This window comes from Pelophylax lessonae, assembly GCF_965119305.1.
Source record: "Pelophylax lessonae genome assembly, chromosome: 5".
Taxonomy (NCBI): domain Eukaryota; kingdom Metazoa; phylum Chordata; class Amphibia; order Anura; family Ranidae; genus Pelophylax; species Pelophylax lessonae.
Window position 1 is genome coordinate 69,540,980 of NC_138772.1, and position 24,282 is coordinate 69,565,261.

Sequence of the window (24,282 nt, forward strand, 5' to 3'; positions counted from 1 at the left end):
AAGGACGTCAAATTCGTTTAGGTACAGCGTCGCACGACCGCGCAATTGTCCGTTAAAGTCACGCAGTAAAAAATCGCAAAAAAAACCCTGGTCCTTTAGCAGCCAAATCCTCCGGGGCTTAAGTGGTTAAAAATTGTCATTTTTGATAAAAAAAGCCAATTATTGAAAAATTAAAAAAAAAAAAAAAAAAAGAGATTTTTTTGATTTTTACTTTGGATTTAGTATCTGGGGGGGTCTAAAATGTGTGCATGTGAAGTTTCAGCTCTGTAGCATGTCCAGAACCATGAAAAAAAAAAAAGATAATTTTTCAGTAGAACAGGGATGTGGGTCGGGACCCTCCTTTAACTTTAACACCTATATGATCTTTTTTTCTGGTTCTGGACATGCTACAGAGCTGAAACTTCACAGGTACACCTTTTAGACCCCCCAGACACAAAATCACACAAAAAAAAGTTCTTAAAAATTGTCATTTTTGATAAAAAAGCCAATTATTGAAAAATTAAAAAAAAAAAAAAAGAGATTTTTTGATTTTTACTTTGGATTTAGTATCTGGGGGGTCTAAAAAGTGTACATGTGAAGTTTCAGGTCTGTAGCATGTCCAGAACCAGAAAAAAAACGATCGTTTGTATTAGAAAACTTTAAGCACAGGAATATGGCTTCTCTGCTGTAACACCTTGCCGGTTTAATAGCAGGCATTTTTTTGGGTTCTTTGCAGTCAGGAAAAACATCTGAACTTGTGTATAGTAGTACTGTGCACAAGTTCTGATGTTTTGCCTGCCTCCAAAACCCCCCAAAAAATGCCAGCAAAAACACACCTGGGCATTTTTTTTTGACGCTAGCGTTTTTTTTGGCATTTTTTGGGGTTCTTTTGAGGCAGGCAAAACATCTGAACTTGTGTATAGTGGTACTGTGCACAAGTTCTGATGTTTTGCCTGCCTCCAAACCCCCCCAAAAAATGCCAGCAAAAACACACCTGGGCATCTTTTTTTTTTGACGCTAGCGTTTTTTTGGCATTTTTTGGGGTTCTTTTGAGGCAGGCAAAACATCTGAACATGTGTATAGGGGGTATATATAGGAATATATGTCTGAATATATACCCCTAGACATATATAGGTGTGATAGTAGCAGAAATATATTACTGTAAATGATTTCATTAGCGCAAGCATTTATTTCTGCTACTATCACACCTATATATGTCTAGGGGTATATATTCAGACATATATGTCTATATATTCCCCCTATACACATATTCAGATGTCATGTCTGACATCAAACATGTCCTCAAAAAAGCACTGGCAGTGGCAGCCCCTGCAGCATAAAAAATGCTTGCTGGTGAGAAGCCACATGCCTGTCCCGAAGCAACTCAGAGAAATTATCATTTCTCTATAGCGGTCACCCTGCTATGGAAGGGTTTTGTCACCCTGCCATAGCAGTCACTGCCAGTTAACCCTACACTACACTACGGTCCCCTGACACTTAACACTTTCCCTACAGAAACTAAATTTTTGAAGCTAACTTAAGTGTAAAGGAGCACTCTTACTACACTAGATATCCCTTTCCTCACACTAAAAATAGCTAAATGACACTTTTAAAGTAAAATTAACAGAACTGCTTCCACTCTCTTCCATGTCCAGTATAACAATGCTGGGAATATGGCGGGGGCGATCTTATATACTGGGGGGCGTATTCACTAATGATTGGTCTAGGGACCCCCTAGTCACTCCAATCACATTCCTAGCATTCTCCTGCCCCCTCAATTGGCTTTTGCTAATGGTTCTGGTCCAATCACGGGCTTTTAAAGCCCATTTCCTGAAGCATTGCATTTTGGGCGGTTCTGGTTGCCGAATTCCGAACTTTTTGGGCAAAAAGTTCTAAATTCGGCCGAACCTCGAACACCCAATGTTCGGGCCGAACCGATGGTGGACCCGAACCGTTCGATCATCCCTAATAATGGGGTACTTTGACGCAGTAGTGGGCTTGAGCACGATATGGCCATATGGTGGGACCAAACCCCCATTTTTATTTATGGACTCTCTTCAGATTTGGTAGTAATTTCTTTTGCATTTGCGCGCTATTCTTTTTTAATATACATGTCTTTTGGTTCATAGCTGCAGCAGCTTTGGAAATACATGGGTATCCTCCCCCAAATTTTTTGCCTGTTTACTCTGTATATACAAGCAACATTTTATCTTTTTACATATCTTCAACATGATGCTGGGAAATGATCTTTTAAAAGAGGTTTTCTCACATTGCCAGAGCCAGCAGGAGGGGTCCAGATGTTTTTCTAGACGCTAAGCAGGCACACTCACTCTTCTTTGCAGGTGATGAGTTCACAATTACCACACCTGGAGTTGAGGTTGGGAGAAAAGCTGGGCATACCCTGCATTGATAAGTATCAAGAAGGCTGACAATGCTGATAACCCTGTTCCTCAACGTACCTAAACTCACAGCCCTGTAGCCCTAATGGCTATAGCAGTTGCACTGGGTGACAACAGCTACCAATGTCAACCTGTCAGAATAAGCCTCAACCGCTAGATCACTAGAGTTTAATTATATAAAGAAGAAGTTACAGCATATAGAAAGATACAGTTTACTTTATAAAGTATATGTCCTAATCTGGTGATTTTTTTTTAAATATGCCATATAGTTCTACTTAAACTGATTTATTTTGCTTGTTGCTAAGAGTTGTTCTTGAAAGGAACATTCTAATTTTAGCCCTACCTTATATAATTAATCCCCATCCTACCTTTCCACAATCATTTTACGGTAAGATTATTGTCTTTTTAATTCTAATTTTTCTAAAACGGGACCAATTCATCAAGCTTTGATTTGTGATTCTGCATGCTCAAAATGGCAAACCGGGTGCTATTATCAGAAAAGTTTTATGCATCATAAAGGCAAGACATTCTCTGAAGGAGAAAAGGCTAAACTCAGGAGTAAGGACTGCTTTAGCTTTTCACCTACACAAGCCGGAAATTTGACATTGTTTTTTGACAACCATGGGCATCGCATCCTCCGGACTAAAGAGGAGAGAAAACTTCCGGCTTGTTATCAGAGCTCAGTTCAAAAGCCTGCATCTCTGATGGTATCAGGGGCATTTCTGTGTACGAAATGGGCAGCTTGCACATCTGGAAAGGCCCCATCAGTTCTGCAAAGATACAGTATATCCAGATTTTGGAGCAACATATGCTCCTATCCAGGCGATGTCTTTTTCAGGGAAGGCCTTGCATATTTCAGCAGGACAATATTAGACTGCATACAGGGCCGGCCCTCCCGCTAGGCAAACTAGGCAGCCGCCTAGGGACGCACTGCTGTCCAGCCTAGCCTAGCCTGGAAGGTGCAGGCTGGCCCAGATGGATCATCATGTAGATGTAGTTTGCCAGGTCTGACGACAGCCGCGCCCGGTGCGGCTCTGCCTAATTAGTGCTGTGCTGACTGTGAGTGTCACTCACTGTGCCTTGCTGTGCAGTATGCACGCCCCACGGTCCAGGTAGCGCTGTCTGTGCATGAATTGGATTGGTAGCAGCTAGTTCCTGCCCAGTAGAAGGATCCTGGTAATGTCAGCAGACCATGTGACTGTTGAGTCACATGGTACAGAGAAGTACAAGAAGTGGACAGGAACTGGTCACAACCCATGTGGTGCTCTGCTATACAGGTGTGCGTGCAGGCTTTTCTCTGCTTCAATTCTGGAATCTCTGCCAAGGAGTAGGACTGTCTGTGGCTGTATATAGGGGGGGGGGGTGTCTGTGGCTGTATATGGGGAGATGTCTGTGGCTGTATATGGGGGGGTGTCTGTGGCTGTATATGGGGGGGTTGTCTGTGGCTGTATATGGGGGAGGATGTCTCTAGCTGTATATGAGGGATGTCTGTAGCTGTATATGGGGGGAATGTCTGTGGCTGTATATGGGGGGGATGTCTGTGGCTGTATATGGGGGGTGTCTGTGGCTGTATATGGGGGGATGTCTGTGGCTGTATATGGGGGGGATGTCTGTGGCTGTATATGGGGGGGATGTCTGTGGCTGTATATGGGGGGGTGTCTGTGGATGTATATGAGTGGGGATGTCTGTGGCTGTAGTATATATTATTATATGCTTATAGTATACACACTCTGCAGTCATATTCTGAATTTCCTGTAGTTAGTATTATGGCATGTAGATATTTATAGTATGGACAAATATATATCGGATACTGGATTGTGGGGAAACATTGGCATTGGCAAACCCAATGCATACTGCAAGCAGGTACAAGCAGCTACATAGATAAAATCTACCCCCAGCCCTCCACAATATTCCCACTGTTAGAAGCTAAAACAAGAACATTGGGCAGTGGCAGACATACAAAGTAACTAAAGTCTCCTTGGTTTGCAAAATGAATAATCCACCCTTTGTGGGTACTTAACCCACCTAAGCGTAGAGAGTAGAGAAAATGATGATCTTAGGTAAAACGAGAGAAGAGATGGGGACGGATCAGTGTGTGATATCAGCAGTAAATTATATAAGTAGCAGTCTTGTATGCCATTCCCCAATATTATATCAGCACGAAAATATAATATATACAAAAACAGCAGTCTTGTGTGATCCCCATATTATATTATATATAATAAATAATATGATATTATTATTATATTAAAAGACTGCTGGTTTTGTATATATCTGCTTCCGGACCGCCCCATGCACATTTAATGCGACAAGACAGCCCTTCAGCACAAAATCACGTACCTGTATGTCTTTTTTTTTGTTTACGAGGGGGGGGCGCAAGTAACTGGTCTTGCCTAGGGCGCAAAATAGTCTAGCACCGGCCCTGACTGCATACTGTATCTATGGCAACAGCATAGCTTTATAGTAGAATAGTCTGATTAATTTACTGGCTTGCCTGCAGTACAGATCTTTCTGGAAAATATTTGGTGCATCTTGAAAAGAAAAATTTAACAATGAAGAATAAGAACTGTTGAGCAGTTAGAATTCTATATCAGGCAAGAATAGGACAACATTCCTCTCCCAAACTTCAGCAACTGGTCTCCTCAGTCCCAAGATGTTTACAGAATGTTGTTAAAAGAAGAATAACATGAGGTTGAGCCCAGCTCTTACTCTCAACTCCTAGATTTATCCTTTAACATACCTATGAGAGTAGCAAATAGGTGTCGTTCATAAACGGGGTCATTTTGGGAGTAGGCACAAGATTTAGAGGAGGAGATGCTGGAGGCATGTATCAAGAATGGAGGGGATTGGGGATGCTGAGCACATGTAGTGAAGGTAGAGGGGACAGAGAACAGTGGAGGCTTTTCTGGGTGTGAAGGGGAATTGGAATGGTGAATGCATGTGTTGGAGGTAGAAAATGCTGGAGGCATCTATGAGAGAACAAGGGCAATGGAGATGACAGAGATGAATATGGACGATAAAGTGGACCAGAGAAAATGGAGGCATGTTCTGGAGCTGTATGGGTTTCAGGATGGTGAAAGATTGTTAGTAAGTAGGAGAAGATCAGTAATGGAGAAGGTATTCACAAAAATGGGGAGGATGATGGCAATGGGCAGTAGGGAGATAGTGTAGTAAAAGGAGCAGGTAATGAAAACCAAGGAGTGAGCAGGGAGACGTGAACCTCAGAAGATGTGGCAATGGAAAAAGGAGAGCATGGTAAAGAGGTATTAAATCAAAAAACAAAAATTTAATACAGTGCAGCTTACCAATTATTAGATGTTGTGGCAGCATCAGTTTTCTTTTCTACGGCTTTTTCTTCTCTCTTTTACCTGGTGATTTGGTCAGGAGTTACAGCGTATTACAGTGCCATCACTCTGGATTAATGAGCACAGGGGGCATACTTGGACAGCACAATTGTCTTTCTGGAAGTGTTAGATGTACGTGCAGATTTAGATCAACTAACAAGTTGAAGCCAAATTCCAGCTAATACTTTATAAGCTGTTACAGTTATTTTTCCTTTTGGTATAAAGATTTTACATAAATAAATAAAAGATGATCATTGTAAGCACCTCTGTTATTGGTAAATGTCTGTAATCTTAGTAACTGACAAATTCTGCTGGAGAGCTTGTTCTGTTGAAAAACAGATTACTGGCTGGATCATCAGATGAAAATAGTAGAAAGCCTAAAAAAAGAAAATGAACGCAGCCATCACATCTAACAAATGGTAAGCTGCAATATAATACATGTTTACTTTGGGTTTATTACCACTTTAAGGAAGGAGTTGCAGAGATAATTAGGGGTGGACAGAGTATGCAGTAGTCTGTGAATTGGAGAGTAAAAGAAGCATAACTTGTAAACTGGCGGCGTCTAAGAGATGCCAGAGATCGATGCATGGGAGCAGTGCACAGTTAGCAATAAGCTGAGCATGCATAGGAGATCAATAGAGTAGGCAGGGAAGATGTGTAGGAAACAGTATTTTCTCTGGGAGTGAGAGCAGTAGTAGAATGGCAGAGTGGCTACTGAGCTGTGTAGCAGTTACCTGCAGCAGAATGAGAAAGTATTGGGACAAGGCTGTACAGTTAGAGTCCAGAAGTAAGCAGCCAATGGGGTGGGATGACTCGACAGGAGAGAAGTGGGGGCATATCATAAAATGAGTGTGTTGAAGTGCAGTCACCTGGAAACACAGCAAGAGCCCAAAGGAAAGCAGTGCTTGCAGAAGTGACCCATGACTGTTTAGATTGGTAGGAAGTGCGGAATCGTAGGTGGGTGCATGCCTATTGGAGAAAAATCCAGACCTGGGGATAGAATTCACCTTAGAGAAAACAAAAGGGACACAGGCTTAATACTACATATATTATGTACATGACTGGAATCATACTAACATGTAATTGATGCGCATGATGTTTAGCATTGATGTAGCTTTTGTGCAGTTTATTGTTTCTCTCACTCAGGAGTCCAGTCTGATAAGACTGCAAAAGTCAACTAGAGATGCAATCTCTAGTTTGCCTTTCCTGTATTCTAAATTTTTATCTCAGTAAGATGCTTGCCTGCCATACAGGCAGACACAAGAACGAGAAAGCTAAACATCTGTATATGAAATGTTCTCATGAACATGCAGAACATGAAGTAAGTAAAACTGTGAAAACCACATGAAGAATTTCTCCAAGTTATCCCAAACTGTGTAGGTGCCAAAAATGTGTTATAGCTTCCCTTTTTTAAAATTGTGGCACTTTAACATATGCTTCAAAAAGCCAGGGTATCCTGAACGTGTAAAGACTAAACAACATGTCCTACAAGAATATTCTTCTTAATATTCTACTTGTACGTCTTCCTAAGTTTTTTCAGCAAAGGTATTTTTACCATGTACATTATTGAACCAGACCACCATCTATTCTCCCTTGGGTCGTTAATCCAAGGAAGTGTAGAAGAACAAGACTAATAGTAATGAAATCTTTGGGGGCACTGATCTAATAAGAGGCAGAGAGAGGAACATGCGGTGAGAAGCAGCCATTAGGAACCGTCTGACAAGAGTAGCTCCAGGGAGCAGAGAAAGCACAGAGCAGAGAAGGAAGAGATAACGATTCATCAGTGTACAAGCACAACAAAAGAAAATGTTCACCGAAAAAGATGCTGCACAGGAGGACTCTGAATGCCCTTATGTTGTATGTACAGTATATTTTGTATGTATTGTATGTACTTGGTAATGAAGCATACACATTGAAAGGGCTGTGGCCAGCGAGAGTTATCTTGCCATTGAAAGTGGTTATAAAGGCAAAAAGCTTTTTTTTTAACCCTAATACATTCTCTGAATTAGGGGGGAAAAAACTTTCAAAAGTTGCTCCCCAGTCCCCCCTTAGACACTCACCTGAGCCAGGATTGTGCCCATCTGCAGCAGCTCTTCTCCCACCTCTATCTTCTCGTAGATTCAGCAGCATTGGTTCTCAAACTCATTTTCCCCAGAACTTAGTAAATGTGATGAATCTTCACTTTGTAAAGAATATCCAAAGGAAAATGAAAAAAATAAATAATTTTTGCTTGCACATTGGATCATGGAAATCAGCTGAGCTTTACCACATTCACTAAGCTTTGGGCAAAACAAGTGAATTTCCTTTGATAAATCTATCCCCTTGTTTCTGTACTGGTGGAGAAGCTAAATCTGGACTTTGGGGGAGAGGGAAAATGTTTAATGGGATTATACAGTATATGTAAAAGAAAACAACAGAATAGGATTCTAAGAATCAACATTATTCAGAGATTCATGTGTTACTTGTTGGAGCTCCCCACATTTGAGCTCACATGCTTTCAACTCACCAGCAGACATGTGCAGAACAAAAAAATGTGTTTTGTTTAGATTCGTTAATTAACTAATTTCGTTCATATACATAGTTTGTCTGGTTGAAAAGACAAAAGTCCATCTAGTTCAACCCATAAAAGGAAAAAAAAAAGAAAAATGACAATCCTATATACACAATCCTATTCCCATAGGTGATCAAGAATCCTGTTTAGTTCAGTTTGTTTTCTGAATTAATTTAGTTTAATTCAATTAATTTATTTTCAAATTAGATTCAACTTTTGTGAATACAACCAAATTGAATTCAATTTGGTTCAAATTAATTCAGTTACTTTTGTGTTTCGGAATTTGGATACGCCCGGATTTCCAATTGATGAAAAATTTGTCTGAATTTCAATTCAGAAAGAGACGAATCGCACATGTCTATTCACCAGTGTGTTGGACCATTCTGTAGCCCCCTCATCGGGCTACAGTTTATGAAGCCCCCTCATTGGGCTGTAGTTTATGAAACCAGTATATCAATAGGGGAGTAGGAATAAGTTGGTGAGGGTTGTTGGTGGTGGAGCACAGAGAGCAGACAGAAAAAACAGGTGTTCCTAATTTAGGTTTTTATGGAAATGCAAGGGCCTCACCAACAGAGACCATATAGTAAACCGGAGTATGGCCTTCTCTTTGAGGGAATTCCAGAAATATCCCTATCCCTCAATGGGCTACACCAGGATAACTGGAGAACTAATTTTTTTTAGAGATGTTGTATACAGGGGATGGAGCTTTATGCAACTAATCCAACATTTCAACTAAGTTATGCTGTGCTCTTCGTGTATTAATGAAGAGCCCCCTGCATGACCAATTAAGATTACTCTTCAAATACCTGTTCAGTAAAGCAAGAAAAAGAAAAACATGGAGTCAGTCTCTTCCTAACCTCTTAAGGTGGGTGGTCTATATCTGGAGAACCTTGTATGGAACATTAATCAATGAGAGGTGGTAATGCCCTACTGAGTTGGGTTGGCCAGCATATTGGCAGAGACAGGTCTCTTATCTGCACTATGCATCCAGTAGCTCAGGGACCTTAAGGCTGACTAGTTGGCAGACCCCTGAGGAACCAGGTTGGCAATCACAGAAGATGAGATTATATTAGCTATGTGTATCTAGTGGACTTGGGATTTGGTCATATTGAGTAGCCAGCTCTTGGAATGGAGATCTCCTCTAGCAATAATGTTCCTGTACATAGGCCCCCAGTACACGAACTGGCTTATCAACTTAAGGGGTGCTACAAATAGCTAATACCTGTGATACATTGGAAAGTCTTCCTTTTAAAATGATCTAGTACCTCATGGCGTTGCCTGTAATTCTTTTGTTTGGTTTGGCTTCCAATAGAAGATTGCAGTATTGGGGAGGGGGTGTGGAGGTAAGTATATGAAGAAGGTAGGTGCAGCATTAAGGTAGTCCTCTTGTTTTGCCTTGCATGGGCAACGTGAGGGTTCACTTTAAAGGAAAACATCAAGTCTCTTTACCGAATCCTCTAACTCTCAGCAAGCATTTGGATTGAGAAATTCCTACTTTTGGCTCAGATCACCTTGCCTGTAATGGCAAGGTTTGTCATAAACAATCCTTAATGTTGCAGACAGGCCCTTGAGGTATAAAAGCCCGAGATTTGATGTGGATGATTGGCTTTCTCCCAAACAATGCATCCAAAATCACAAATGCAGACACAGCAATGTAGCTATTTGTAAGGGGTTTCATTACTGACTTATGTTTTGTCTGTAGCTTTTCTTTAAACTCAGCAAACGAATCCAGCTGACTTTCACAGTCACCACAAAGGTCACCCAAGTAATGGGCTTATTATTGGTGCAGCAATCCCACCGTTGTTCATTTAATTTCACCTTCAGGTTGTTGAATTACGTCTAAATAGTTGAAGCTGGCTTGACTTGCTCTCTATCTGATGAACAGAGAGAAGATACCTTCTAACATCCAGTGTCTTAATCATCATCTGACATCTGCCTGACCTTGTATTCTAAGTGAACACTGCTGAAAACTACACTTCCTGTGTACAAAATGTGCAACTCGATGAGGCAAATGATACTGAGAGAGGTTCCTGTCTTACTTTTTAATACAAAAAAAGTTATTTGAGAAAAAAAAATTGCAACCTCTTTTAAAAAAAAATGTTTGCATGTTATATACACATGAAATTTTATTTTTAATTGTAAATGGAGGAATGCCTTTGTTGAAGGGTTACTACACCGAATATATATTAGTGGTGCAGGTTATCAAATCACTTATTTGCTGACTCTATTGATTGAAAACCCTATGTCCCTAAGTATTGAATTAAAATTCACAGAGGTCCGATCAGTAACATTTTCTTTTGAATCACATTTTTGTGTGATGACTCAGATCCTTTGCCTCTCCTCTTATATCATAATCCTGTCCTTACATCAGTGTCCTCAGTTCCCCGCTCATCACAGTCCTCCACATCTCTTCATAGTAGTGATCTCAGGCGCTCCTGAACCCCCTTCTTCACATCACACAAACCTGTTATTCACAGCAATGTCCTCAGCCCCCACTTCAAATCACCCCCCCCCCCCCAAAGTTGTGTCCTCTACCCCCTTCACACCCCCCCCCCACTGTACTGTCCTCTGACCCTTCACATCAACCGCACCCCCCCCCCCCCCCCACAGAACTGCCTTCATTTACAAGCCTCCCACAGCACTGCCCCCCTTTAAATCACCCCTCCACAGCACTGCCTCCTTCACATTACAACCCCCCCCCCCACAGCACTACCCACAGTAATGTCCTTTGCCCCCTTCACTCTCCAACAGAGCAGAGAGTGGGAGGCAAGACAATTCTGGACTGAGGGCGGGAGGCACAGCAGTAGTGGACTGAGGGCAGGAGCGGAATCTCCTGGGGTTAACTTTTTATATTAACAAGCTGGTGAGTGATTGTTAGGACTGCCCTGCATCCTAGCAACCAATTACCTGCTGGTTATCTTGAAAAGTTTACCCCGGCAGCTCACACTCCTGTCCTCCGTTCAGTACTGCTGTGCCTCCCACTTTCAGGAATTGTCCTGCCTCCTGATTTCTGCTCTGCTGTGATAATGACAGCGGCAGGGGTGGGGGAAAGAAGCAGCTCCTAAATGGGTGAGGGCCTGGATGGGACAGTAGACCATGGTCTGCCATTTAGTGACGCCTGCCCTGTGTCATAGTTCATGTTCTCTTGATGTTCAACTGTGCACTACAAAGGACTCCTCCTATATCTACTTGATAGTGGACACTGATAGAGTACAGGTGTGTGTGGGGGGTGGGGTGCTCAACCTCAGAAGTCTGGTCAGACCGAATAAACCCCACCCCCTACACACACCTGTACTCTATCAGTGTCCACTATCAAGTAGATATAGGAGGAGTCCTTTGTAGTGCATTAGCACATCTCTCCCACCAAGGAGTGTTGTCTCCAAGGGTTAGAGAGGCTGGATTCATCCTTTTTTTTATGGATAGTGTAGGACCCACTGATAATGGGGTACTTTGACGTAGTGGTAGGCTTGAGCATGATATGGCCATATGGTGGGACCAAATCCCCATTTTTTATTTATGGATTGTCTCCATATTTGATAGTCATTTCATTTGCATGTGTGCGCTATTCTTTTTTTTTTTTTTTTCCATTGAAAACATTTTTATTGATTTTTAGGAGATACAAACAAACATATTCATAACCAAAGTCATTGCATAGTCTATCATGGTATACACAGTAGAGTGATATTGTGATATTGGCATACAACAGAATAACGTACAGCCGAATAACATCATCACCGAATAACATCGTAATACGGTCAAAGGCAGTGTATGTAACTACATTTAGATACTCAGAGATATGTGAAATCTCATTAGCTCCCTCGGTACCCTGTCCATATTCTCTTACTCCCTGTCCAAATTTATGATATAAACAATATAGGTCTTGTACTAAGCATCGTTTGCGACTCTAAAGTTGAGGAAGACTATTAAATAGGGAGGGTAGATAGGGAAAACCAATGTGATGAGGATACGTACAGTAGTGTGGTGGAGGTGGATGGAAAGGGAGGCTAAGAGGGCTGAGGAAGGGGTGAGAGAAAGGGGGGAGAGGGCAAGAAGGAGCGGGGGGGGAGGGGGAGAGGGGAGGAGGGAGAGGGGGGGAAAAGGGATTGACTAGAGGGAGGAGGAAATGGAGGAGGAAATGGGAAGGGGAGGGTAGAGTGGGAGGAAGATGTGGTAGGTGCCAAGGGGGCGAGAAGAAGCGAGGAGTCACCAGGTATGGAGGAGGGAATAGAGGGAGGGAAAGGAAGAAGAAGGGGGGGAGGAGGCGTAGGAAGAGAGTAGGAAGGGGGAGTGGGAGGGAGATGGGAAGGGAGCGGGGAGGGAGGTTGAGGTGAGGGGTAGGGGGAGAGGAAGGGGGAAGACGACAAGAAGCGATAGAGGGGAAGATAGAAGATAGAGGAAAGATACGAGTAGCGGAAGTGAGAGGGAGAGAGGGTGGAAATGGGGTAGTAGGGGGAGAGGAAGAGAGTTAGGCAAACATCATACCAAAAAGAGGGGGGGGGGCACCAGGAGAGCTTGAGTACAACAACCTGGAGGCTTCCAGGCAAACATACCTAGGGCCTCTGCCATATGACATGACTACTTGATAGAGTCCTATATTTGAAGGTAGTGTATGACTTGCAATGACAATAAACACCAAAAAATAATAATAAAAAGTAACAAAAACAACAGTAGGTCAGCAGAGCACCAATGAGTTCTAGCAATCATATAAACATGTAATCAGTGTTTGTCCGATGCCCAAGAGGTCCATCTGGACCAATTTTTGTCAAACCTGACACCTCGTCCCGACTTGTAGGCAAGCAGCTTTTCATAGGCAAAGTTGGTTTTTACCAACGCGATAGCCTCTGAGGCATTAGGAACCACCGTTGATTTCCATTGTCTAGTTATGAGGATGCGGGAGGCCAGCAATATGTGAGTGACCACATTGCAGCAGTCTAGAGGAAAGGCCTCAGTCCCTATGTTTAATATAGCCAATGCTGGAGAGGGGCGGGTCAGCACCCCAGTAATACTGGAGATTATGGAGAACAATTTGTTCCAGAAGCTCCTCAGGTGTCCACAGGACCAAAACACATGGGTGATATGGGCCACCTCACCACATCCCCTCCAGCATAGAGGCGAGTAATTAGTCATAAATTTAGACAATCTATACGGTGTAAGATACCATCTCAAATTTATCTTTTGCGACAATTCCCAGTGGTTAGTGCACGACGAGGATTGTCGTACGGACCGAAAAGCTGCTTGCCACTGCTTGTCAGTGAACGTGGTATCCAGGTCCTTTTCCCATTTCAGAAAGGGGACTGTTTTACTATATTCCTCTTTGCGTTGAAGGGAATTATAGAAGAGGGATGTTCCCTTGACCGAGCGTAAGCCGCCCATTAGGAACTTCCAACCCTGTGTTGGTACATATATGTGAGGCGTAACTAAGGAACGAAGGAAGTGAGCTATGCGGAGGTACAAGTAGTGTTCGGTGGGTGGAAGCGAATATTCTTCCTGCAGGCTTGCAAATGATTTCAAACTTTCTCCCGACAAGATGTGGTCAACGGTGGCTATACCTCTACTAGTCCAGTGTTGAAGAGAGGTGTGGGGGATAGCAAGTTCCAACACCCCCATCGGAACCGGTACCCTTGTCATCAGGGAGGGTTGGAGCGCGTTCGCCCTGAACTCACGCCAGGCCAAAAGAGAAGCCCGGACCGAGACAGGGAGCTCTTTCAGTGTTCTGGGGCTCCACACATCCGCCAAAAGCATCATCCGCAGGGGGAGGGGAGAGCGGATCTCGGCCTCCACGTTGCTCCATACCGTTGGGAACGTTGGGTCCACCCAGTGCCTCAATGGGGCCAAATGGGTAGCCACAAGGTAGTCCTTGATGTCAATCATGCCCATTCCCCCTGCAGACCAACGCCTGATCAGGAATGAATGAGCACTCCTAGGTCTCTTGCCTCTCCATACTAAGCACTTGAGTGCCGCCTGTAGTGACGCCAAAATTTTTCGGGGTACCGGGATCACCAGAGTCCGAAACATGTATAAAATCTGGGGTAAAAGTAGCATCTTGAACGAGGCAAGGCGGCCCGACCAAGTGAGTTCAGAAGTGGAGATTCTACGACATTCCTGCTCAATTTTTGTAATGAGGGGCGGGAAATTTGCCTCAGCCAGCAGTTCCACCCTGGGTGTCAGGTGAATTCCCAGATACGGGATGCTGTTTTGCTGCCATGTATAAGGGTATAAGCTCTTCAATTTTTGGCACAGATTTTGGGGTAGGCTAAGCGGCAAGATTAGAGACTTCGCAAAGTTGGCCTTGTAGTAAGAGACTAAGCTAAACCGCTGCAGCAGGGAATGCATGGCAGCCAGGGACCTCTCAGGGTCTGACATGAGGACAATGACATCGTCCGCAAATAAACTGACAACATGTGATCTAGAGGAGGTGGTGATACCCCTAATGTTCGTGGAGGACCTCAAAGCCTCTGCCAGAGGCTCAATGAGCAGATTAAAAATAGAGGGTGACAATGGGCAGCCCTGCCTCGTCCCGTTCGTAATTGGAAAGGATCTAGAGAGCATATTGGAGGTATAGACCTTCGCCGAGGGGTTGGAGTACAGCGCCAGTATAGCCTGTAGTATGGAGCCCTGAAATCCAAATTTCTGCAACACTCTAGACATATATATCCAGTGGACCCGGTCGAATGCCTTCTCCGCGTCCAATGAGAGTAGCAGAGAAGGCACCCGACCGGACCCAGCCCTGTCCACAAGCCCGATGACCCTCCTGGTCACATCTGAGGCCTGGCGGCCTTTGATAAAGCCCGATTGATCCGAATTAATAAGATCCGGTAGGATGGGGTGAAGTCTAAGGGCCAAAACCTTTGCGTACAATTTCACGTCTGTGTTCAGTAGCGATATTGGCCTAAAATTGGGAGGGGAGGTAGGGTCCTTACCGGGCTTGGGTAATGTTACAACATACGCTTGAAGTAGTTCAGTAGGCATAGAGGCAGAGGACACAGCTGCCGCGTACAGCTTGGCTAGGTGTGGACTGAGGGTCGAGATAAACTTTTTATAGTATAGATTGGGGAGGCCATCCGGTCCCGGAGATTTCCCCGTCGGCAGTGTACGGATTGCCCGTTCCACCTCCTCAGCCGAAATCGGGGCGTTCAAGTCCCGTAGCTGAGAAGTGGAGAGAAGCGGTAGGTTGAGAGAGTCTAAAAAGGAAGAAATGATTGCCTCCGTTGGTTGTGGGGTATCTGGATCATGTTTTAAATTGTATAAAGATTCGTAATAATTGGCAAAGGAGTCAGCAATTTCTTGGGGGTTCGTGATTTTAGTATTATTGGTGGGGTTTATGAGATATGCTATTTTACTTTTGAGTCGTTTGGCTTTTAACTTATTAGCCAGCAACTTCCCAGCCTTGTTACCGGCCGAGTAGTGTGACAATTTGAGAGCTCGGAAATATTTGTCCTGCTGGTCCACCAGGAGATCCCGCAAGGCGGACCTATGGTCCTTTAATTGTTGGGCTAGACGCGGGGATGGGGAAGATTTGTTGAGGGGTTCTAAACGGGCGATCTCAGCCAGGAGCCTGTCCAGGCGCCGCGTCCTCTGCCTCTTAAGTTGCGCACACAGTTTTATAAGAATACCCCTCATAAAAGCCTTGTGGGCACACCACACTACTGTGGGATCAGAAACCGACCCCGCATTATGCTGGAAGTACTCCTCAAGGTGCCGCTTAATGTGGGAGGCATGTTGAGGAGAGTCCAACACCTGACTGTTTGCCCGCCACAGATAAGTAGGGCTTGGAGAACGATGCTCCTGAAGCGTAACCATCACCGGGGCATGGTCCGACCAAGTGATGTTGTGAATGGTCGAGTTCTGGACAGATTGCAACAAGTGTTTGTCAACCAATACCATGTCTATGCGGGCATATGCATTATGCCGTTGAGAGTGATAAGAGTAGTCACGTTCGCCTGGGTGAAGGCATCTCCAAGCGTCGAACAAGTCCACCTCATGAAGGAGGGATTGTAAAGCAGGGGGTGGGCGTCTAGGGGTAGATGAAGTGTCCAGGGTGGGGTCAGCCATTAAATTAAAATCCCCACAGACCACCACAGATCCATATCTATGCTTGTCCAACAAACTAAACATTTTCCTCCAGAAACGCAATTGGCGGGTGTTAGGGGCATATGCATTGAGCACCGTGTAGGGGGCATTATTCATTTCGCATTGCAGGAGTATGTAGCGTCCATTTGGGTCTACTAAGAGATTGCGCAGGGCAAAGGCAACAGAGTCTCTAATTGCAATGAGGACACCCTTGCGTTTCTGCGGGGCTGAGGACGTAAAAATGTGCGGGAAGTTTCTGTGGGACAAAGTTGGTGGTCGGGAACTCTGAAAATGGGTCTCCTGGGTGCACAAGACATCGCTCTTGAGCTGCAGAGTTTCCTTCCACATGGAGGACCGCTTGGCCGGGTGGTTTAGGCCACGAACATTAAAAGATGTGATAGTAACAGTCATGGTGATAGTATAAGGAGATGAATCGTGTTACCTGGACCCCGGCTGCACCAGAGGATAGGCAGAGGTGACTCCCATAGGCGTTTCCATGGCCCGGGGAAACTTCGGGGGAGTCTGTCTGCTGAACTCCAAAGCTGGCTCGATGATGCTGCTGACCCACATCGGGGAAAAAAAAAAAAATAAAGAAGAAAAGTAGTGGAACAAAGGAACAAACTTGGTTAACGTTCGGCAAAGTTAAAAAAGGGAGATGAAACTCGTAAGCAGGTATATTGCACATGTTGTAAGGGGGTAAAGGCAGTCACAGTGGTCAGACTCAGGGAGGGGAACTATTGCTTAAAGCCGGAGACGGCTGTCCCTTGGATGATTTCTTCCCCTTCTTTTTGTGAGATACAGTGTGCCACTCCTCAGGTAGTGGGGAAATACGGCCAGAGGGCGCCAGTGGGGCGGAGCTCTGATCAGGTAAGATACCCCAGGTCTGTAGAAGCTGCAAACCATCCTGCAGAGAAGTGATGACATGTGCCTTGTTGTTATAAGTGATGGTGAGCTTTACAGGGAATCCCCACTTGTAGACAATGGAATGGTTTCTCAGGACTTTTGTGAGTGGGTGGAGAACTCTTCTCTTCTGTAACGTGTGCTGAGATAGGTCCGCAAACACCTGGATTTTAGAGTAAGGGTCAGAGACCGGTGTCTTTTTGCGGAATGCGGTCATGAGGTTATCTTTGACATGGTAAAAGTGCACTCTCATGATAACATCACGTGGCACGTCATCTGGCAAATATGAGGGCTTAGGGAGCCGATGAATCCTGTCGATGACAAGCTCAGACAGCGGGGTATCTGGGAGTACTGACAAAATAAGGTCGCGGGCGTATTTGTCCAGGTCCCCAGTGTGTACTGATTCTGGGACCCCCCTAAGCTTCACATTGTTCCACCTAGAGCGGTCTTCCATGTCTGCAATTTTGGATTTCAGTTGCTCTATCTCATCCTCATGTCCATAGTGGGAGTCAATAAGCTCATTATGAGATGCAGCGAACTCCCCCATCTTGCTCTCCACTTTGTCCATGCAGCCTCCCAGGGCCTGCACCTCCACTTTAAAGGAGCGGACACACTCCATGAAATCTGCATGCATGGAGGCCCGCGGGGACATCATCATGTCCTTAAGCCTGGGCTCCGAGACCGGGCGCTCACATGTGGGGAATGTGTCAATATTAGGGGACAGCTCCCTAGTGGAGTCCATGGAGGAGTGCCCTCCACAGCTTACCTCCGCCGCATGTGCTTCCTCCAAAAGCCGAGGTTTACTCTTTACCGGACTCCTGGATAGCGGGGTGGAGGCCGCAGGGGACCTAGGCTGGCCCGCCTTCTGCGCCGAGGGCTGAGGAGAGCTTTGTGATACCGGGGATGAGCCGCTGGAAGAGGCCGGAGACCCGCCGCCGCCATCTTGGCTGCACTGTCTTTCCTGGGCCATGAAAAAATGTTGAAGTTGGCGCGGCTGGCCTGCATCCTTCTTCTTCCTGGCCATCACGAAGGTGGGTTAGTCTCCTCCGCTTGTTGTGGCAGCGAAATGGGAGCTGAAGGGATGATTGGGATGCCGATGGATGCCGATTGTCTCCCTGGTCTGGCGGAGCTGTGGGTTCAGACGTCCATGCAGCTACGCGGCGACCACGCCCCCCGCTATTCTTTTTTAATATACATGTCGCTTGGTTCATAGCTGCACCGGCTTTAGATATACATGTTCAGGGTTTGCTCCCCCAATTTTTTGCTTGTTTATTCGGTCTGACCAGACTTCTGAGGTTGAGAACCCCACCCCCCACACACACCTGTACTCTATCAGTGTCCACTATCAAGTAGATATAGGAGGAGTCCTTTGTAGTGCATTAGCACATCTCTCCCAGAAAGGAGTGTTGTCTCCAAGGGTTAGAGAGGCTGGATTCACCCCTTTTTTTATGGATAGTGTAGGACCTACTGATAATGGGGTACTTTGACGTAGTGATGGGCTTGAGCACGATATGGCCATATGGTGGGACCAAATCCCCATTTTTATTTATGGATTGTCTCCATATTTGATAGTCCTTTCTTTTGCATGTGTGCGCTATTCTTTTTTAATATATTGCTAATAATTTTCCTTTCTTTTCCCTCTTCTTTCTGCCTGAATTCAACTTTCATTGTCAGCTGTGTTTTTAAATTAATAGAACATTTAAACTTAACACAACACTGCCCCCAGCTACATCACTAACCTAGCCTCAAATACTAACCAAATTGTTCTCTTTGTTCCCCCCAAGACCTCCTGCTCTCTAGCTCCCTTGTCACATCCTCCCATGCTCTACTCCAAGACTTCTCCTGAGCCTCTCCCATCCTCTGGAACTCCCTACCCCAATTTGTCTGACTATCTCCTACTCTGTCCACTTATAGGCAATCCCTAAAAAAACATTCTCTTTAGAGAAGCCTATCCTACCCCCACTTAACAACTGTTGTTTTATTTTCTCCAGCAGCTCACCCCCCCCCCCCACAGTTATTACCTTTTGTATCACATGACCCTCCTTTTTAGATTGTAAGCTCTAATGAGCAGGACCCCTTGATCCCTTCTGAATTTAATTGTATTGTAACTGTAATGTCTGCCTTTATGCTGTAAAGCGCCAAGCAAACCTTTGGTGCTATATAAATACCTTATTATAATAATTACCAGCACATTCCAATTGCGTTTTGTGGAAAAGTAAAAAAAAAAAAGCCAATCGGTTGTATTTAGGGATTTGATATTCTTCTTATTTTAAACCAAGCTGTTTTGTAATGACACTGGAGTTCTACTTTAAATCAGACAGATGTTGTTTCTCTTAAGTATCCCTGAACTAGATAATAAATTAAAGAGTACTTTCCAAAAAGTAATTAGAAAAACAAAACGGGACATGAAAGAAAGTGTGGAAAGGAGTGGTAAACAGATGACAGCATGTTAATAGGTGCATTGTGTTGCTGAACTTAAATCAACAAATGAAATGGAGCATGCATTGATTCGGTTATGTATTGATTTCAATGTCTTGTTGGTTGCAGTTGGAGAAGTGCCCGGAATATGCCCAGAAGACACAGATTTCATATGCAAAAACAAGAAGTGCATTGAATTCCACCTGGTATGTGACTACAAGTCAGACTGTGAAGATTACTCCGATGAAGCTGACTGCAGTATGTATATATTCTTACCTTTCTTATTGCCTTGTCACTTAATGTTTTTATTAAGGATGTATAGTCTTTTCAATTTTCATATAAACATACAAAAGAAATAGGCTAAATGTAAATAATCTCATTAACGTAGTTAAAGAATAGCTGCACTTTTAGTACAGTTTTTCTTTATTAAATGGCCAGAAAATCCCACTTTATTCCTATATGGTACTTACCTGTTATCAGTCCTCAGAGGTCTTTCCTGTTGGACCTGTTGGCCCCGCTGGCTGCTGCTTAGCCAAACATCCACCACTTCAGTTTTCCCTCCAGTTGGTGCTTCTTTTCTGGTGATTTCTATGGAGAGGTTATCCATGCATAATAGATGGCTGTGTACAGTGTTAGAAATCATGGGGCCCCATACAGCCTACCTGAAGGGGCCTCCTTCGACCCCACCCCTGGCCCCAGCCCTCCCCTGACCCCGCCTTGAAACAAAGCGCAGGTTAGTTTTCAAGTAATATTTACCTTTCTCCAGCCTTTTATCATGGCCTCTGTTCACTTCTTTGGAGCGGCGAATGTAAATGGATCTGTGTCTGTTTTCACCCGCCTATCTCCAATCCAATCCGCTTAACAATGAAAAAAATTAAGCGGATTCATTCCCCTCCGTCTGGGCAGTCGGTTGGACAGCTGGTCCGCCTGACCATGGACAGCTGATCTATTTACATCTGATTGTTTAAAGAAGGAAAGTGTCACACTCAAACATAAATATAAAGTGCCTGTGCAGATATTAGATCAACAATTCATAATTAGTACCGATCCAAATTCAAAACATCAATCAATCTGTGCCCAACATTATAAAGTGCAAACAGTCCATATGCAGCATCAACCAGTCCACGTATCATTGGTGTCACACAATGTAGCAGAGACTTGATAGTTAGTGCAGATTAAGCCTTCACCTCCACACTTCACCCAGTGATCTAGTAAGGTACTCCTTACTGGAAATATATGACTCCTTGATTATAGGGGGTCACATAGACATTTTCTCCAACTCAATGCACGATCCTCAGCTCCTCTGTCACACAATAGGTTCCAGTAACAAGCCTTTAGAGCATAGCTCGGATCAGGTGGCAAACATGGGTGGAATGAAAAGAGACTCTCATGGTGCAGTAAATCAAAACATGTCGCTTTATTTAAAAAGAAATGCACTTACTAGAATCTCCATAAAAGAATCGCCTTTCTCATAAAAGTATACAGCGGGGTTGAGAGCACTGCCGATCGTACAGCGCTCCTCTAACCCGGAAGTGGCTACGGTCTCACGTTTCCCTTCCCGACGTACGTTACATCTGATTGCCCAGAGAGCAGAGTGGGCTGTGTCTGCGTCCGCTCTGCAAAAGCAGAGCAGACACAGATCTGTCATCCGCCTGCTCCACGCTGCTCAGCTGGGGATTAGCGGACAGGTCCCTGATAAGCAATTTGATTCCACCCTGTGTAAAAGTCATAAGTTAACAAAGTCAGCACCCAACAGCCATGTGACACACTGTGACAGAGCCATGATAGAAGACCTGCTAACTGTGCTGCCTGTGTGTTATCACAGTATAACCTGCTGTGCATTATAATGGGACAGTTAGTAAAACGATTCCATACAGATTTTCACTCTCGTGTGCAGCCACACAGTCCGGCTCCCTCCTGCTCTGCTGCTCCCTGTCAGTCGCCTGCCGCCTTTACATCAGTCACTCGGCACCTGGGAACGGAAGCTGAGTGAAGATTACTCCCCCAGGGAAGGCAGTGGGCAGCAGCAGCCTGCCGGGACTAAATGAGGACCACAGCAACATTTAGAGGCAATTTGAATGTACATGCATCCAGAAAATGAATAAGTGATTCCTCCTCTGCTCTCACCTCCTGGGCTCCTCTTGACCTGATGGGGCCCTGGAAAATGTAATAATACACCATCCTAAGCAAATAGAAGCAGAGATGTAATTTAAAAAACATTTTTATTTTTATTTTGCCCAAATGAACTGTAAAGCTGTCCGGGCCCTCCTGCTGAGCTGAAGGGGACGGGCCCAGTATGGCAAGACTGGTTGTACTGCCCTATTAGTGGCCCTGGCTGTATATATGGCCACATAATAGATGGCCTCTCCATAGGAATGAATAGAGATTATTTTGTGAATGCACAGAAGATGAAGAGCTTGGCAATAGCAGCAGCTGTATGACTCTCAGTGGGCCACACAGTGAAGATCTCTGAGGGGCAATTACTGTTTAGTACATGACTTGGAGGGCTTGCTGGGATTAGATTTTGGAGGAAGGTGTGTCATTTAAAGACCACCTCAGAGAAATAGATAAGCAGCCAGAAAGACATTATACTAATGTAGCAAGGTTTCTAGGCCTATGGCCTGATGTGGGTCTGCCATTAGTACCGGAATCCTCTCCAGCCCATGTGAAAATCCCAGGTGTGACAACTAAAGCAATGACAACTCCAGCATCTTTGTTTGTGGTTTTTATTATAAATTAAGAGGATGGGAGAAGGGAATGAGTGGGATACTCCTTTCGGCTTGAACTAATTACAATTGGGACTTCGATCCTGAAAATGCCTGTTGGCGCTTCCCTGACGCCAGCCGGTGCCAGCCAACGCTCACTGACTCTGAGAACACTCTGTATAACAGATGAAGTGTTGAATCCCCGACCTGTAGTCCAGTAGATCCAAGACTGAGAACTGTAGTACTCCTGACACTGTTTCAATATGTAAGTCTCTGAATACTTTCCCCTGCCTGGCACAGCTTGAGGTACTATTTTGTAGAACTCCAAATACCTATCACTGTAACTGGCACACGCAATGCAATTCAGGGCCCAGACTGCAGGTGCCCCCTTTACTCCTTAAACTCTTCAGGGTCCACTGACTATGTACCCCCTTTACAACTTCAGGGTCCTCAACCTAGGTACCCCCTTTACAGCTAGCTGACACTGGATCCCAGAACCTCTTCCAGAGTGGTCCCCTCTGACTCTAGGCAGACCCCCAGGAGCAATCCGCAGTACTCACGACTTGTGTAGGTTTTCCTGGGACTGGACCCCTCTCTCTCTCTCCGCAGGCTCTCGGCACACTGGATCCCCTCAGCTCAACTCAGCACTCTCTGGACACTCAGGCGACACCCCGAGACATCCACCTTCCTCAGACAGGAGGAGAGACAGCCGCACTCTCCTTCCTGGGACTCTGCTCCCGCCAAAGACACCATGTCACGCACTTCCCCCCAAACTTATACCCACTCCCAGAGTCCCTTGCAGCATAATCTGCCTTCTGGGGTAGTTACAAGCTGGGATGTGTCCCCTGATTGGGCTTCCCACACTGCCCTATGAGAAGCCTCTCACAAGAGCCAGTGAGGATACTTTTCCCCTCATCAGGCCCATCTGGAAGCCCTGACACCCTGACTAGATAAATCACAGCCCTGCTGTTAGGCAGACAAGGCCCACTTTAGTTTTACCTAGCACCTATCTGTAGGGTGCTACACTAACATTTTCCATTTTTATAGTCTTACCTTTCCCTTCTTGTTATAGGAGTTGTGCACGGTATTCAAATATGACTGCTCAGCCTAAGGAACTATGTTCACAGGTGTACAAGTTTCTGCATTAAAAGAGAAGTTTAGGACATTTTTTTAAGAATTATACTTACCTAGGTGAGTGCAGCATTGGTCTGATGCTGCATGTGTCCCCTGCCGCCTCTAAGACTGAGAACCGAACAATCAAAGACCACTGATCGCTCAATTCACAGTGCTCTGTGAGCAGAGAGCTGGTGACTGTTAGTCATCGGCTCTCTGCTCTGTCCTTATGCTCACAGTAGCCTTGGGCTGTCGAGTGGGTGGGAGCAGCTGGCTCAGGCTCTCAGCGGCTCGCAAAAATGCAGTTTTTTGGTTATTTTATTTGACTTGTATGTGATTGGGTATTCTTTGCAAAGTGAGGCTTTACCACATTTACTAGCACTTGCAGAATGCAACTGCACTTGCAAAGTGTACAGTCTATTTTCCTTTAATAAATCAACCCCTACTGTGCCATCAGCTCTGTTTAGGGCTGACACACACATTGTTTACAGGTTGGATGTGAATGAGTCATTCATGTAGTGGTGGCACCTGCGCAGAATTACTTCACCTTTTAGTCAATCTGTACACTGCACTGCTGTATAAATTACTCATTTAGGGCCGATGTCCAGCCTTTATCTGGCCCTTGAGGCCCTATTCAATCCACTGACACCAACAATGGGGCACTGTTCCTCCCACTGACACCAAAGATGGGGCAGAATTCCTTCCATCGACACCTGTGATGGGGCACTATTCCTCCCTCTGACACCAAAGATGTCACTATTACTCCCACTGGACGCCATGAATTTTCTACTCCCATTGGTCCT

At 44.8% G+C, this 24,282-nt stretch overlaps 1 protein-coding gene across 1 annotated transcript in view; it reads left to right on the forward strand.

The window, feature by feature from the left end:
* Positions 1-24,282, forward strand: part of MALRD1 (MAM and LDL receptor class A domain containing 1) — a 558,112-nt gene that overhangs the window by 334,715 nt on the left and 199,115 nt on the right. The window contains exon 24 of the mRNA XM_082259425.1: positions 19,791-19,919. Coding sequence (XP_082115551.1) covers positions 19,791-19,919 — 129 coding nt within the window. The remainder of the gene's footprint in view (positions 1-19,790; positions 19,920-24,282) is intronic.